Below are 18457 nucleotides of genomic sequence, written 5' to 3'. Positions count from 1 at the left end.
TAAACTACAATGATGTATATGTATGAAAATGTCATAATGAAACTTATTACTTTGCATGCTAACTAAAACAACAATAAGACATAAAAAAGAATTGACTCAAAGTTTAAGATCACATTCAAAGGACAAATACAGACATCCTCTATGTTTACAGTAATTGTTTTTAGTACATGACAGTTCCTGGCAACTTTACTTAATCATAAATTTCTAGTGAGTGCCTTTATGTAATTGTTGTAAGGCACTCAGCTTGTTGTTCATAGTAATTCACTTTTTCTTTGTGTTCACATTTCCCTGGCTTGAATTACTGTTATTAAATTGTATGATTAATAATTAAGACTGCTAACACATGGATACATGGATTAGGTTGGCTGTTTTATGTTGCCTCCTGTAACCCCAGAAGCTGCCACAATGCCCATCACATACAAGGCACTTGGTGAATATTTGGTAAATGAATAAATGAATGGGATACAATTCCCTCATGTTAAATATATAATAGGACAAGAGAGAATGAAGAGCTGGAGTATCCTAGAGCAGAGCTCACCAGTCTAGAACATTCACACATTATGAGAAATGCTATGTTTTTCAGAATAGTGATTTCATTATTACTGCAAGTCTGTTACATGGAGGTTGATTAAGAATGATTCTACTATACTCTGAACTACTAAACATCTGGTTTAGCAAAACCTCTTCCTTATAGTCTGCAGAAAACTGAGCATGCCTTCTAACTTTCCTCTAGGACTTAACTGCCTTCTTCCATATTAACCTGTAACTAATTTAACTCCCCATTGTCCAAAGAAGGCCTGTGAACATCTGAAGCTGTCTGTGGGGGCTAAGCTCCTCAAGGGTGATTAGTAACATGTTCTCTCTTTAGTGTTCCTTAGCACATTTGGAATCAATTAAATATTCAAATATAGATTTTTCTCAGATCTCTGGCCAGACCCAGCAGGTTTTTCAGAGCAGGGAGTTGAAGCAGATAACTGTTATTTCTTATACCAGAATCTTTAGATGGACATAGATTGAAAAATATACTTTCTGGACTTCCTGGGTCTGCAAGCAAATAATCATACAAGATTAAAAGTGATATAGAAAAACAAAAGCAGCTTGAGACAGTCAAAGAAAGTTCTGCATATATGACAACGGCTCATTTACAATACCCTGAAGACAAATGATGGTACCACCACGCTAGGAAGACATTACTAGGTGCTAAAGTGAAAAAGAGTGGCCTGGATAGCTAATAATAGTTTTTACATTTTATAATATTGAAAGAAAAAAAATACAATGTGTAAGAATATGTAATATGGGATTACAGAGATTGCTCAGTGGTTAAAGGTGCTTTCTTGCAAAGCCTACTGGCCTGGGTTCAATTCCTCAGTAGCCACATAAAGCCAAATGCAAAAAGTGGTGCATATGTTTGGATTTCATATGCAGTGGCAGGAGGCCCTAGCATGCACAGTCTCTCTCTCTGTATCAAATAAATAAATACTTTTAAAAAGAATATATAATGTGGACTACTGGTTCACAAAACCTTAGATATTTATAATCTAGCTTTACTGATCCTGGGCTGAGTTGTTTTCATCATATCTACTCACCCAAACATCACTAATTACTATTAATAGTATAATTAGGTACACTGATGAAGGATAAGTGAATGTGTGCCCTATGTGCTAAGTGTTTTTCCTAAATGTCCAACCTCCTCTTGTTACTTTCATTCATAGAATAGTCTTTTAAATTACGTGGTTATAACTCAACCAAAGAACCAAGGAAACAACAGCTCAGAGAGATTAAGTCATCCTGCAAGCAAAGTGGGAGAGCTGCTAATTACACATTTGGGGAGCTGTTAATTAACACAATGTGGTAACATGCCTAAGAAGTGAAGGCCCTTTTCCAACTAGTACTTAAGAACCCACCATATAAAATAATCACTGTGGCCAAATTTGAAGAAGGCATGACAATCTCCCCACGTCTGGGAAGATGCATGAACTAGAGATCCATGTTTCAAAAAAGGGAGAAAAGAGACTAAAACAAGGAAAGGGAAGAAAGGGGAATGAGGAGGAATAGCTAAGAAGTAAGGTGAAAAACATGGGTTTCAACTCAATTATTCCATTATCTGGTACCGTCAGACTTGCTCTACCATCAAACTAACAGGCTTGTGGTTTCCTTATTTGTCCAGTGGAATGATGAGTGAGTAAGGGAGAGAGAAGCAGACTAAAACCATCTTCAGACTGTCATTAGTTAGCCTGGTGCTATTATTGGTCCTCACTTCTGTCGGCCACATCACTGGGGAAGACATCTTCCCAACAGCAGCTCATTTTACCATCCTAGTTGGGATTTCCAGATAAGTTTATTTTTTCCATATTGATAAATTAATGTATCATATTTTATTGTGGTGCCACAAACAAGAACTCTGAAAGGCTCAAAAGATCCAAATCCCCTGAAAAGCATCAGGTATCAGAATGCAGGCACAAAAGATGGTATTAAATGAAAGAGGGAGCTCCTTTTTAATGAACTCGAGGTGTAGGACAGATTTATTAGCTTCTATTTTTCCAAGATCCATTCTGGTATATTTCCTGCCCAGATTTCCAAGTTCAGCAGGTCTCTTTGTAGGATTACTTCTTAAAACACAATGTCTCAAAGAACATGATGCAGCTACACCCACTATACCTAAAGAGACATACCTGTGATGAGAGAAATGGTTTCCCTATTCACAATGTGACACTCTAACAGAAAACAGACCTTTTATATGATCTGCCAAGATCTTGCCATTCGGAAAAAGAACACATATTGGTGACTAGGTATTACAAAGGGTCTTTAAAATAATAACCAATCAAGAGTTAGCCCTGGCCAAAATGATTAAATTAAATGAAATGCTCTGCTCTCTCATTTAGTGTCATAATGCCTTCTCACAATGTTAGGAGATGGCAAGACACATATTAGAGGATAATGATTCTTAGGTTGCTATAATACAGATGCTTCCACTATTTCCATTTGGCTCAATAACTCATGCCTATTATTCCATCAGTCTTCCCTGAAATTTTCACTCTATGTTAAGTATTCTACTTTAACTTTTGAGGGAGAAAAACTGGTAATAAAAAGCAAACTTTTTTTCTTTGGAGAATTCAAATGAATAATTAGTGCACTTTAAGCAAAGCTTCCAAAATCAATGGCAACAAAGTAGTAAGAGAGAATAGTTTCAGCTTATGAGGACTTGATGGGCACCTCAGAGATAAGCAGTATTCCTAAGAGAGGGCATTCCAGATTAAGGGAATATAAGGCTCAGAGACAAAGGAGTGAGTGCCTCCTCTGATGGGATAGGTGGAGATACACTTAGATAGGTGGGCTGCCAGAAACACTAGGCACTGGACACTAAACAATAAATAAAAATATAAATTCAGTTCTCAATTATAAGTATGTAGCTTTTTCATATCTAGACTAGCATATTGGACTGGGCAAACAGAATTGTTTTGTATCAGAAAGTTCTACTGATTATGAGCACAAAGCAAGATGTGAACAGTTATGAAGTATCTCAGATTATGTATTAGAGTTTAAACTTTAAGCAGGGTTATTAATGAACTAATATATTCTTTTTAAAATATTTTATTGATTCGAGATTGGGTGGCAGAAAGAGAGGGGAATAATGGGTGTGCCAGTGTCTCTAGCCACTGCAAATGAACTCCAGATGCTTGTGCCACCTTATGCATCTGGCTTTACATGGGCACTGGGAAATCAAACCTAGGTCCTTTGGCTTTGCAGGGAAGCATCTCAACCTGAAAGCCATCTCCCCAGCCCTGAGCTACTATAGTCTACAAACTTCCTTTGGAATAGCCTTGGTGGATTCCAGCCCTGCAACCCCATATTTATCCATTTAACATATATAAGAGTTCTTTTGATGAAAGAATTCTACAGCTGGAGAAAACAAAAGTGCTAAAAACTTACTGTTATGGTTAAGTGGAAAACTATCACAGGTTTGGAATCAAGCTACAGACGTGGGATTTAGAAATGCCACTTTAGAGCACTGTGTAAGACATGTCAGAAAGAGGCTAGGGATAACAAGAGCAACAGAGGCTAATCAGAACAGTGAGATGAAGCATTCAGAGATGTTTCCAAAGCAATGTACAATGGAGCTTTATTCCAAGATTTATTACAATTAATCACTCATGTGTACACACTAGGAATATTAGTTCCATGGAAAACCAAACATTGTAGTAAAATTCTTAACCTTTTAGCTATGAAAAAAGTACATTTTAAGTGACTAAAGTCACTTTAGTACTTGTAATCTATGCTTGCCCAATTATAATTTTTCAAATATAATTGTATTACTCATTCTACTTATATTTAAAACATATCTGTTGAAAATTTGTATTAGCCAAAAGTAACTTCAATAATTTCAAATACCACATGTACCTCTTAGTAGGATTACTGTAAAACCGAACTTGTGTTTTTAAGTAGCAAGCATTCCATTCCTGACCACAGATGTAACTGATAGTTTTATACACAGTTCTTATTCCTTGTTCCTATTTTAATATGCCAACCATCACTTCACTGATATCCCAGAGTTTTCTTGCTACAGATTCATCCATAGCTTTAGGCAATAATTCTTCCTCTTTACAATCCCCAAAGTACTTTCCAGATACACCTTCCACCTCAGGTGAAGAGGCCAAATAGATGGACGTCTGGGCACCTTCTAGTGGAGTTTTGAAAAAAGCCCATGACACTAAATTGAAAAGTGGTTTGGCCAGCAGTGGAATGTGTATATACCTCCCAAGATTTGTCCGCACGATACCAGGATGTAATACGTTGACAGTCACATTTGTTCCTTCTAAGCGGTGGGCTAATTCTCTGGTGAACAGAATGTTAGCCAGTTTGCTACGACTGTAACAGAAGCTTTTATTATAGCTTTGCTCACTGTTTAAGTCATCAAAGTTGATGTCTCCATATTTATAAAGCTTCGAAGAAACAACTACAATCCTGCTTGGAGCTGAACTTTTGAGGAGTCCAAGCAAAAGGTTGGTGAGTAGGAAGTGTCCTAGATGGTTCACTCCAAACTGCATCTCAAAGCCATCTTCCGTTTTCATATATGGGCATTGAAAGATCCCTGCGTTATTGATCAAGACATCCAACCTGGGCTCCTCCTTCAGAATAAGAGAATGCAGAATTACAAATACAGCCTTCTCTAGCTCTTTCTGTTCATGCTAAATGTTTTAATAAAAAGGTATTTAAGGCTAAGTGTTCCCTATCAAAAAGGGAATGCTCTTCAGACAAATACTGTTATAATCTTAATTTATATGTTGCCTTTTCTTATTCATTAAAATAATATGGACATACTATAATCTACTAAAAAGTGATGCAGAATACAAGAATTATAAATCCCTATGATAAATTTTTATCTATTTATTTTTAATTTTTAAAATTCTTCAGGAAATATTAAAATTCTCCAAAATATTTTATTAACTTCCAACAACTGAGAGGAAAAAAAAAACACAGATTTGCATACTTAATAGGGCCCTAGCCTTCTGATTCTCTTGGGTAACCTCACCTACTTCTAGTATTTTATAAGTTGGCTGAAGCTCAGAAGCAGAGGACTTCCCAGTGTCACAAAACTCCTAAGAGCCCAAACAAAGCATCAGACCTGAAGACATCTCTAGACCTCAATGCTTTTTCACAAGTAAGCTAGCTTGGCTTTCTAACTGAGATTTTGGAAACACCTTTAGACAAAGAAGCTATGTAAAATAGGGAGACCACATCCAGCAAAAGGGTGAGTTAGCATTGTTATTCCCAAATCTACTGGTGTAAGCACCAAGGGCAAAGTAAATATTGTTTATTCTGTAGTCCTCTAAATGTAAACGGCATTGTAGGGACAGTATGACTTCAACACATATCCCTAAAATTGGGACAAACAGAGGGATAAGAGACTGGAGAGAGCATCATGAGTAAGTCAAAGGTTAAGGAAAACACTGAACAGGTAACATGAAATATTAAAACATAGTGACTTATAAACAAGTGAGTTTCACAATTGTAAAGATTTTAAGAGGTAGGATCAACACATTTAATCTCTAATGTGACTCTAGAATTAATTTATGAAAACTCCTCCAAACTTCAAAAGGCCCCCAACTTAAGAGATCTATATGTTTGTACCTCAATCACCTACCCCTGCATCTTACCAAATTGAAGTCCTAAATTTTACTGTTTCCACAGAGAAGTCTTCTCATTCCTTAAGTCATTTAAGCTGCTTTTCCCTAGATTTCTTTGTGTCTCTTGATAAAAAAGAAATGTACAACATGTTCCAGGTGTAAAGATATGGTGATGACCCATGATTAAATTAATTCCAGGTCAAATTTTAACTTTCATTGGTCTGTTTGCCAAGTGTCAGGGAAAGAAAAATGTGTTGAATTTCATAATTGTTATCAAAGCCTACCTTTGAAGAATTAACTATTTCTCACTCTGGCCTGTTTTAAAAAACTTTAAGTTTTCCAATAGCCAACTTCAAAAAGAAGAATGAGGTCACTGATGGGGAGAGGAGTGTTCTTCTTCACTAATCCTCTGGAGAAATTTCCTGAATTAATCACTTCTGAGCCTTCATTCTTCACTGAAGTTGTGTTAAGACTTTATCATTTACTATTTTTTTTTAATTCTAGGAGGTAAATACATAAATACCAAGAATACCAACCAATGGAATGTCTACAGTTTCATTTTTCCCCTTCTAATAATACCCAGGTAAAAATATAAATATTTAAAAGAAAGGACACTTAGTTATCTCTTTGTGTCCTTAATATATATTTATAATATATATGTTTATTTACATACAGATTGAGAAAAGAGAGAGGTAAGAAGTAGGTGGGGGGAGAGACAGAGAATGGGTGCACCACGGCCTCTACCCACTGCAAACAAATTCCAGATATGTATACTTTGTGTATCTAGCTAATGTGAGTACTGTGGAATCAAACCCAGGTCATTAGCCTTTGTAGGCAAGTACCTTAGCTGCTAAGCCATCTCTCTAGCCCCTTTCTTTTTTATTGGTTCTGCCTCAAGTCACCAATATAGCAAAGATTTTAGAATGAGAAGCCTGTGAGACTACATAGTGAATTTCAGGTCAGCCTGAGCTAGAGCAGAACCCTACCTCTAACCCCCTTCCTCCCACCAAAAAAAAGAGTGAGAAGTATATCCAGCTCTACTAACATTTCACCATTTCAGTAAGGAATAGGACAGCTACTTCTGAAGTCTCTACAGTCCCTCATGGATTAGCATTGACTCTTGCTTGAGCTGGTACATACCAGCAATAACAAAACATCAACTTACTGATCTGCAATAGGTCCCAATCTGCAACAAGGTTCTATAGTATAGTAGCAGCAAACTTCTAGGGTACTGTGGAATAGTTTAAATTTGCACAGGCAACAATGATATTCTTCTTAAAAACCTCAAAAACTACTAACTCCACATGGTTCACAGCTTCAAGACATTGTGCTCTTCTCTGACAGGTCATTTCTTGGTAGCAGCTACTGTAATAACAGCAAGAGCAAAGCTAACCCCTATGTAGAACTTAAATAGGGTGTCTGATTGTGAGGTTTTTGGAAAATGTTACTTCAGTGACCAACAGGCACTATTTCCCACTAGTAATTAAGGCTTACTAGAATCTTCTTCTTTGAACTGTGCATTTTTTTTTTCAAACATGTAACAAACTTTAAGGACTTATTTCTTTGCTTGCTTAGATCTAATTACCTAATAGGTGAACTTGTAAGAATTCTATTGGCTTAAGGACATCATTAAAAAAAAAAAATCCTGAAAAAGTTTTGGGAACTTTGTTTTGGAGTCAAGAGATTCTATTTCTTTTCTTTTTTAAAAAATTATTTGAGATCGGGCATGGTGGCGACGCCTTTAATCCCAGCACTGAGGAAGCAGAGGTAGGAGGATCACCATGAGTTTGGGACCACCCTAAGACTACATAGTGAATTCCAGGTCAGCCTGAGATAGTGAGAGATACAGAAATAGGCAGGGAGAGAAAGGGGGGGGGGGATATGAATGGGCGCACCAGGGTCTCCAGCCACTGCAAACGAAGTCCACATGCATGGGCCCCCTTGTGCATCTGGCTTACATGGGCCTTAGGGAGCCTTACTTGCTAAGCCATCTCTCCAGCCCGAGATTCTATTTCTTACAAGCACCCTTCCTGTACTGGCTTTAAATCTCTCTGGCAAGACACCTCTCCTCTCTTCTAGCTTGGTCTTGAGAAGGCTCTCTCCCTCTTTAGTAAAACCGGACCTACCAAAACAAATCTCACACCTCACTGCCAGACACCAGGAGTAGAGAAAGGACTTGTTAAAGGAAGGATTATCAGAAGACAGATCACAGGTTAAGGTTTTTAGCCTTTTTATGCTTCCAGTTTCTCATGTTATAATATGGAAATAATGCCCACTTCACAGTTACTGTGACGAGGTATCTGATGACAACATCAAAAGACATTTTCATTTAAGTATTTGAAATGCTTGGCACATCTGATATATAGCAAGCCTTCCATAGTGCTGGGCCTATTTGTAAATTGTGGAAGATTATTGTTAGGGATGGTATAAAAGTGGTGCCAAGTGACAGGCCCTACCTTTGTAGAAGGCAGGAGGGAAAGCAGAAAAGACAAAAGAGAGTGGGGGAAGGTAGATAATGTGAAAGACACGAAAGCAAAATGTAGAAAGGGCAGGTTCCCATGGTTCTTGAATGGCCACCCTCACCTAGGCTCTGAGAGAGAAGGCACTTGTGACACAGGAAAACAATTCATATACTACGTGATATTTCTGGGATGTCCTCACATACCATCAAATGATCAGAAACTGGACTGTTTATTAATTTCTTCTAGGGTCCATGTCTTTCTCAAAAATCTTCCCGGTTCTGCCTCAGACGTGCACCTGCACGCGATATCCCTGGCTAGTGTGTACCTACTCAACTCAGTCTAGGCCACTTTCAAGGTCACATCCTCCACTCGGGCCCCGCCCACCCCAGCCCCAGGCCGCGGGGTCTCCAGCCCTCCCCTCCCTTGGGCCAATGGGCTCCGCACACCCACACCTGGAGCAGCTCGTGGCAGAAGGCGCGCACGGAGCGCAGCGAGGCGAGGTCCAGCTCTCTGACGACCAGCTCCCCGACCCCGCGAGCGTCGGGCTCGGCCGCCCCGGTCCCTAGGAGCTCGCGGCGGAGCTGCCTCGCCGCCTCCTCGGCGCGCGCGCGGTCCCGACAGCCCATGATCACCCGAGCCCCCAAGCGCAGCAGCTCGGCCGCCGTGGCGCGGCCCAGGCCGCTGTTCGCCCCAGTGATGAGCACTGTCTTCCCGTGCATGTAGCTGGGGTCCCTGCTTCCATGAAGACGCTGGGCCCTGAGCCCCACGAAACGGCTAGCTGCCAGCCACAACGCTCCGCCCAGTGCAGCCAGCACTGCGGCCGCAGCAGCCAACGCCATAGCCTTCCGGGTGGAGGGTGCACGGGGCCTGGCGCTAGGGTTCCGGAGCCTAAGTGGCCACCTGCGCGCAAAGGACTCTGGGGTGAGGCTTGTTGTCAACGGTTAGTTGCGCGGGGATTTCTGGGATTTGTAGTTTACACTGGAGGCCATTTTAGAATGTACCTGGTGGAAACAACCAGCTCAAATTGGTGTATTCTTGCACATAGTGTGAAATTATAATTTAAAATTAGTTTTAAAAGGCTTGTTATGAGGCAATAATTAAAAGTTCTAGTTTTCCTGAATGTATTTAACCATATTCATTGCACTTTTGAAGATCAGTTACTTACTCTATGTGATGATTAGTAAAAATACATTCAAAATGCCAATATTCACAAATGAATGTTTTTTGGGGAAAAAAAAAGTTCCTGAAACAGCTCCTTCAGCAATCAAGTTGTAACCTCATCCTAAAGAGTCACCATTATGACTTACATAGAGAGAGAGAGCTGGCAGTAACATTGACAGGTTAAGAGAAGTAACTTTATAGTAACTTGAGGTTCATTTTTTTTTTTTTTTTTCGAGGTAGGGTCTCATTCTAGCCCAGGCTGACCTGGAACTCACTATAGAGTCTCAGGGTGGCCTCGAACTCACGGCAAACCTCCCACCTATGCCTCCCGAATGCTGGGATTAAAGGCATGTGCCACCACGCCTGGCTCAATTTGGTTTTTTAATGGAGGAAAGTTCTGAGGTCCCATCTCCCAAAATAACTAAACACCCTAGACATTCAAAAGAAGTGCTATTTGTAACACCAGACTGACACTGTTTTATTTCTTCTCCCCATCCCTAGTTGTATTTTTGACCAATACCATAAGGTACATGAGCTGAGATGGTGCCAAATTTCTGTGCTGATTCAATGTGGAACATCTGGTCATCAAAGAAGATGTGAGGGCGGATCTTCACCAAGATGGGACCTTTAGGTGCTCCAGCAAGAAAAAGAGCTTCATCTATTTCTAGACCCCAGCGTCGCAGGGTCTTCAGTACACGGGCGCCTGAACTGGCTGCACTTCTAGCTGTAACCAGGTAGGTCCTGATCGGACAAAGTAACCGTTCGTCTTTGGCATAAAATTTCTTTTGTAGTTTGCCTAAATCTTCCAAAAAGCTCTTCAAAGGACCCTGTAAAAAGAACACATGTCACAGCTGTGAAACAGTGAGCCAAAAGAAGTGATTAATGGAAAATAAAGTTATATGAGCTTATAGAATAGAAATACTGCATGACTTAGTGATTTGAGTATGAATGCATTTCTGTGAAGATCTTTCCTAATAAGCAACCATCGAATTGCATACATGGAATGAACTAAGATGACTAAATAAAATTTAAGTTAATATATTTTAAGGGAAAAAGAATAGTCTAGAAATAATTCTATTAGTATAATGGACATAAGCTATTCATAGTAACAGGCAGAGATGAACTTACACAGGTTACCAAAAATACTCTTGGTACATATTTTGTGATTTGGACATTTTACCTTTAAAAGTATTTGTGTCTACTTCAGTTTTTTTTTTTTTTTTTTTGCCTTCATCCCAGCTTGTCCTATATTTATAGTTGTATATCTTCATATTTTCACTTTCAACATTTTTAAACACTTAGGTTTTAGCTTTCATTTTTTGCATAGAAAACAGAATTTGTATTTTGCTATGTGACCTAATAATATGAATGTCTTATTCTTAAAATAGATGGATTTTGGTTTATATACATTTGCTTATATAATAAATATAATTGATACACTTTTGTTTGGTGATTTGGAGTCATTCTCAAACCTAAATATTTTAATGTGGAATTCGCTAACTAGAATCTTCTTTGTGTGTATAGTTGGGTTGTTCTGACATTTGGAAAACTGTGTTTTTTCTTTTAATGGTTTTCCTTAAAACTATAATCTTACTGTGCTGTTTTTTTAACCCTTTGTTTTTCTTTTGGTTTGCTGTCATGTTTGAGATAGGTCTCATTATGTAGCCTGAAACTTATAATCCTCTTGCCTCAGTTTCTTGAGGGTTGGCATGATAAGTTCAGGCTACAAGGCCTCGTGTATAATGGAGAATAGACATTCAGCTACTTTTACGACATGTCTCTAATTGTCTACATCTAATTGTCATCATTTACTTAATATTCCTTGGTGTTTACATCTGTGTTAAGTGTTCTTTTTTTTTTTGCTTGTGTGTGTAATGTTGTGTGACACAGTGTGTGTGTGTGTGTGTGTGTGTGTGTGTGAGTGTGCACACATGTATGTGTGTGCACACTGTGATGAATATTTTCTGTTTATGTACCAAGTTTACATCTTCTTTCCTAGGCTGTTGTAACTGAAGGTATCACCATATTACTCTTTTCCCACTATTTTTAACTAGCTATATAAGTTATATATTAAAGGACATATTTTCTTCTTACCATTTTATTCTTACCATTGTTTTTTTATTTTAAATCCATACATTTGTTTGTTTTTTTCAAGGTGGCCCAGGCTGACCTAGAACTCACTGTGTAGTCCCAGGCTGGCCTTGAACTCACAGTGATCTTCCTACCTCTGCCTCCTGAGTGCTCGGATTAAAATAATGTGCCTCCACGCCTGGATGAAATCTGTATTTAAACGTATTCTATACACATTTTTGTCTTAATGCATTTGTTTATTGAAAAGAAGGTCAAGACTTTTTATAGAGTATTAGTTTTCTCAAGAAAAAATATCTGGGCTGGAGAGATGGCTTAACGGTTAAGGTACTTGCTTTCAAAGCCTAAGGACCCAGGTTTGATTCTCCAGGTCCCATGTAAGCCAGATGCACAAGATGGCACATGCATCTGGAGTCTGTTTGCAGTGGCTAGAGGCCCTGACAGTCCCATTATCTCTCTCTCTCTCTCTCTTTCTCCTCCCTCTGTCTCAAATAAAAATAAATTTAAAAAAATTTAAAAAAGAAAAAAATGTTATAGAAATATTCCCTGAGAATTTAGTGTATGCACAACTCTATATCTGTTCTTTCTTCACTTTAATGAATTTTTGCATGGATAAAGACACCATATTTTCTTTGCATCAGATCTTGTAAGTAGTCATTCACCATTGATGCTACTGTTGAAAACTTCACAGGCCCTTTCCCACCTTCCCACTCCTTAAAATATTTGCTAGTTTTTGAACTGGCAGCTAAAATGAATATCTTTAGAATCAAAAGATTTCACTCTGCAGTGTCTCAGTGATGATCATTTTGACTCTATTTCAGACAATGTAGATCTTTTTCTAAAATATTTTAATCACTTGATGTATGCACAAAGATTTTATAAGAATTGAAGAATGATTTTTGCTGTATATTTTATAGATATTTCCATCTTTATATCTAACCATGTTGTGTCTCACATCATTTTAGAAATTCCATATACATATATATATGTTGATTTTTACTTACCTGTAATCTGATTGTGTTAGTTTTCTCTCTAAAATATTGTTTGAATTTTACCCATTCCCAGCATATTATTTCATGCTTTTTCATCTCTTCTGTTTATTGCATTTCTCTTTTGTTTCTTTTCAAGGTAGGGTCTCCAGTCTCTAGCCCAGAATGATGTGGAATTCACTATGTAGTCTCAGAGTGGCCTCAAACTCACAGAAATTCTTCTACCTCTGACTCCTGAGTGTTGAGATTAAAGGCATGTGCCACCACTCCTGCCTATTGCATTGCTTATATGAGATCCTAGTAAGTTTTTAAAGGACATGTCAGATGTCAATCACAATGTACTATGGTGACTTTTTCTAGTGAGAGTCTTCATATGTGATTAGATTTTTGTTCTTTGGCTTTTTCTTTAATCTCCTCACATGTATTTAGTGCTGGTTCCTTTTTATAACTTATGTTGGAATAGATTGGTTTTCCTTGGAAAAATGGGAATTTCTTTCTGGGGAAAGCCAAGGGTGTCATTTAAAGACTGGCTTGTTTTTAAAGTTCAGAAACTCCTTTTCTGCTATTATGAAAACAAACTATTGAAAACATAAGTTCTTATGAGAATTTTATCTGTGTTTTGCTTCCTCTGTGGCTGCATATGTCAAAAAATAAAGATACTGCCTGAGGATGAGTAGCAAGTATGTTGGTGAAGCAACTTTCACTTTTTTTCTCTTTTTGGCAACACAAGCAAACTGTCTGTAGCTTCTCTGAAGCAACCATTGTCATATATTGTCTTTGAAACACTAGGGCTGTGTTCTTTCTGCTCCTTTGGGTACTTTCCAAAGGGAAGATGTAGGGATGACAAGTACCATATTCATACTGGAAGGCCATTCTATTCTCTTTTAAGTCTGTTTTTGGAAATGGTCTTTAATTTACACATGTGTACACTAGCAAATCTATATAATTTATCCATAAATATACAGATATTAGCAAAAGTTTTTAACATATTTTTGAGGAGATATATTGTTTATAATACCTGGAATCTACCCAAGATGTAGAAAGCTTAAAAGATTATTTCTTCTCCCTAATAAGAAGAAATATCTAGACATTTGGAACAAATACTAATTTTTCCTAAGTCCATCAGACAGCTGAGATCAAAGTATACCCAACTAGCTTGGAATCTGAGGAAAAAAAAAAAAAAAAAAACAGGCATCTTTCCAAGATGAAATGGAATGTAAGAACTGGCACACTTTTGGCAGAGCATTGCAATACCAGACACTGTGCAAGCAAATGCAGGAAAATTTAAAAACAAGTTTATGGACAACCTTGTGATCTATAGACACAAAAAGTATGCATTCTTTCAAGTCTTTTTCTCTGTGGATTTCACTAATTGATTGTGAGAAGACTTAAGGAAGGGAAGGGGCCAGAATAAGCAATCCTCAATGGAACACGTTTTAGATAGGGAGAGGATGTCCTTGGGAAAAGAGTACAACTTGACCTAGGTCCTTTTACCTTAGGAACAGAAAAACTTAGACTGAAAAAGTTCTGTAAATAGTTATTCTTCAGGCGTAATTAGAGATCTGCTATTACTAAAGACAATAAATGTCTTCTCCCTTAGGGGAAACACAGAAGCTGTCTGGACCCAAACAGTTAGACATCTTCTGTCACAGAACAAGCAGGATTCAGAAGAAATTGTCATCTGTAAAGTCTAAGGAAATAAAAGAAGCATAGACAGAAGCAACAACTGAGATGGCTAAGAGCATGGAGACCATCTCTGAGCATAGACTGACAGAAAACCTAAAGCTGAAAGTAGAGCAGCAAGACTGAGATTGAGATGGCCCTCAGGAAAACCAATCTGCCCTATTAGAAAAGATTATTACCAGAAGAATTTAAAGTCTGTGCTGCAATGAAGAAAGCCATAGCAGCAATACCATCTAAAGCCAGTTCATCTCTTTTTTTTTCTTTATTTTATTTTATTTTTATTTTTTTTATCTCTTGTTTAGATTCATTTAATCCATTATAGTAGTTTCTAGTAGAAGAGGAGGAATATTAGTTAGCAGGCCTATATAGTATTTAGCAAAGCATGCACTTAGATATATTGTCATTGATAATCATAGAGCCATCCACTTTCAAGAGAAATTAAAAGAACTTAAATTAATGATGCTTCAGATATCACATATGTGTGATAGAAACTTTGAAAATGCAAATATTAATATATTTTTAATATTTTATTATTCATGAAAGAGAGAGGTATATATAGATGATGATGATGAAGATAGATAGATAGGTAGATAGGTAGGTAGGTAGGTAGGTAGGTAGGTAGATAGATAGATAGATAGATAGATAGATAGATGGATGACAGGCAGAAAGAGAGAGAATAGGCAAGCCAGGGCCTTCACTGCTACAAACAAACTCCAGATGCAAGTACTACTTTGTGCATCTGGCTTATGTGGGCCCTTGGGAATCAAACTTGAGTCCTTTGGCTTTACACTTTGGCAAGTACCTTAACTGCTAATCAATCTCTCCAGCCCAAAATACTAGTATCTCTAAAGGTCTACTTTAACAGTGGACAACAAACACAGGTACCCTAATAATTTTGGAAAATAAGCTGAAAATGTAAGCATTAAATAGAAATGTGAGAAATAAAAAATACTCTGCAGGAGTGAATGACTTTAAGTTGATATTTCAATAGATTCTACGTAATTAAGAAATTAAGGTGTGAACTTGAAAATAAGTTACACAGTCTGAAAATAGAGAGGATTAAAAGAATAAAACATTGAAATGTCATAGAAACACACACACACACATAGTTTAAATGCAAAAGTCTAATGTAGAGAAAAGTTTCAAACCATTTGATGCCAGAGTCTGCACCATAGGAGGACATCAGAAAATAATGAAAGGGTATCTTAAAATGCTAAAACAAAAATACAATAAACACATAATTCTATAACCAAAGTAAAAAAGTATTTTTAAATGAAGGAGAAATAGTCTTTACAGGCAGAGAAAAACATTATATATATATATATATATATATATATATATATATGTCCTGCATGAAAAACTAAAAGATTTGTAATTATGAAAATTAAATAAGTATCAAAACATATTTTATCTCACTCTTTTACTATAAAATTAATGTTACCAAAACTAAAACTAGAAGCAAGGTGTTGTGATTTTTATAGAGTAGATAAAATTAAAATATATGGAAATGATAGCTCAAAATATCTTAGGGAGAGTTTTGGAGTACTCAATTGTATGGTTCTTTCACTACATATGGTATGGGATAATATTACTTGACAATATACTATGCTTACATAACATTGCCTATTATAAACCTCAACAAAACTATAGGGCAAATTTCTAATTATTAATAAGCCAATAGTGGAGATAAAATTGGAATCTAAAACATGCTGAGTAATCTGGAAGCCAAAACTGCCAAGAAAATCAATAAAGATAGAAGATACACAGAGAAATATGAGTATAGTAGGTTTTATTCAATCTAAACAATGACCCCATTACATTTAAATGCTCTGAAAATAATAATAAAAAGTGATAATTTTTAGGGCTGGGAGATCACTTGGTGGTTAAAGACATATCTTTATAAGTCTGCTGACCTGAGTTTGATCCTCCTCAGCATCTACACAATGCTGGATTCACTGTACCTAAGGCAATGGGAGGCAGAGTCAGGAGAATCCCAAAGCTCATAGAGAGCAGCAGCCGAACAAAAGAGACTTTGTCTCAAAAGAAGGTGGTAGGAAAGGATAAACACCCTGAGCTTGTCTGACCAACATATGCATGCTGCGGTGTACGCACTCCCACACACATACACACATAGCTACATACACATGAAGACACACAATTCCATAAAGACAGCTATTTTCAACTATATAAAATCAGCAAAGTAATATGTAAAATCAAGTTAACTATAAAGCCTATATCATAATATAGACATGGGTTGATTATAAAAGGAAATGAGAAGTATAGAAACATAACACAACATTACTCTAAAAATATGGAAGGATTATATGATAACCAGAGAGGTATTACACAGTGAAAAGGGACTTGTAAATTATCAAGTAAACATTAATAATCCTAAATATGTGAACATGTTACAACACAAATTCAAAAGAGAGTATGCTGATGAAACTACCTGGTGTGATGGCATATTATACACTTGGGAAGCTTAGGCAAGAGAATTGTGACATCAAGGTCAGTGTAGGATACATAGTGAAATCCTGTCTGAAAAAATACATGAATAGGGCTGGATATATGGCTTAGCAGTTAAGGTGCTTGCCCTCAAAGCCAAAGGACCTAGGTTCCATTCCCCAGGACCCACATAAGTGATATGCACAAGGTGGCACTTGCATCTGGAGTTCGTTTACAGTGGCTGGAGGCCCTAGTGTGCCCATATTCTCTCTCTCTGCCTCTTTCTTTCTCTCTGTCTCTCTCAAATAAATAAAAGTAAAATATTTTAAAAAACATGAATAAATAAATCCTCCATCATACTTGCCTTTTGAGAATGAGTAGAGCAAGTAAGTAAAAGTAATTGATAATTTAAAACCCCAAAGCAATATTATTGAAATTAACATAATTTACATAATCAACATTCATAGAATATTCAATCAAACAGTGAAATTTCATTTTAAAATATACATTGATCAGAATATAACATTCTAGGGGTTGGTGAGATGTCTCAGCTGTTAATAATCTTTGCTTGTAAGCATGAGAACCTGATACCACCAGAGTTCTATTCCCTAGTACCCACATAAACAGCTGGGCTTGGGAGCCTATAACCACAGTCCTAGAAAAGAGAGACCAGAGAATTTCTGGGGCTCACTGATGGAAAAAAATGGTGAGGATGGCATCTCTGTGTTAAGTGAGAGACTGCATTAAAAGCAAACAGACAGATGTGTGAAAAGAGGACACCCAGTATTCTCCTATGGCCTCTGTATGCATATGCACAGGGTGTGTGCATTTGCACACACATATGTGTGGTGGTTTGAATCAGATGTCCCATATAAACTCATTTGTTTCCAATGTTTAGTCCCTTGCTGGTGAAAATGTGGAAAGTGGAGCCTTGCTGGAGAAGATGTGTTCCTGGGAGCAGGCTTTGGGATATTATAGTCCAACATTCCCCTTTCCAGGCTTCAGCTCACTCTTCCTGCATCTTCTACTTATTTTAGCAAGACATCATGTCCAGCATCTACTCTACCACCTTTTCCTTGCCACATTTTGAGTCTGGTGTTTTATTACAGCAAGGAGAAAGCAGCTACAAAATCTGACTGAGCATTTCTGCTGAACCTGATGTAGAATCTTTCTTGTAATAATCTTAGAATAATAAAATGAAAATCTTGAACACACAAAAGGATGGATGACAATTATGCTAGAGTGGTAGTACACTAGAAAGAGATTTTTAATTAATTATTATTATTATTATTTTTGAGGTAGGGTCTTGTTCTATCTAGTCCAGGCTGACCTGGAATTCACTATATAGTCTAAGGAAGATCTTGAACTCACAGTGATCCTCCTACCTCAGCCTCCTGAGTGCTGGCATTAAAGGCATGTGCCACCACACCCTTCCCTTTTTAAAAAGTTTTTATGAAAACATTTCTAAAACTTTCATGCCTGGATATGGGCCAGCAATCTTTGC

The 18457-nt window shown here is 37.3% G+C and overlaps 2 protein-coding genes across 9 annotated transcripts in view; both read right to left on the bottom strand.

The window, feature by feature from the left end:
* Nucleotides 1–4090: 4090 nt before the first annotated feature.
* On the bottom strand, nucleotides 4091–9481 carry Rdh14 (retinol dehydrogenase 14). Its single transcript, XM_004663779.2, has 2 exons — nucleotides 9040–9481; nucleotides 4091–5126 (listed from the first exon to the last, which is right to left on the bottom strand). Exons 1-2 carry the CDS (start codon nucleotides 9424–9426, stop codon nucleotides 4509–4511), a joined length of 1005 nt encoding a protein of 334 aa, XP_004663836.2. The 5' UTR covers nucleotides 9427–9481; the 3' UTR covers nucleotides 4091–4508.
* Nucleotides 9482–10245: 764 nt separating this feature from the next.
* Nucleotides 10246–18457, bottom strand: part of Nt5c1b (5'-nucleotidase, cytosolic IB) — a 25856-nt gene continuing 17644 nt past the window's right edge. For all 8 annotated transcript variants that reach the window (XM_045150579.1, XM_045150580.1, XM_012949940.1 and 5 more), the window contains one exon: nucleotides 10246–10575. In XM_045150579.1, the coding sequence (XP_045006514.1) occupies nucleotides 10246–10575 (330 nt within the window). The remainder of the gene's footprint in view (nucleotides 10576–18457) is intronic.

The sequence above is a fragment of the Jaculus jaculus genome, chromosome 5 (genome assembly GCF_020740685.1).
Source record: "Jaculus jaculus isolate mJacJac1 chromosome 5, mJacJac1.mat.Y.cur, whole genome shotgun sequence".
NCBI classification, from domain to species: domain Eukaryota; kingdom Metazoa; phylum Chordata; class Mammalia; order Rodentia; family Dipodidae; genus Jaculus; species Jaculus jaculus.
This window is presented reverse-complemented; position numbering and strand designations above follow the sequence as displayed.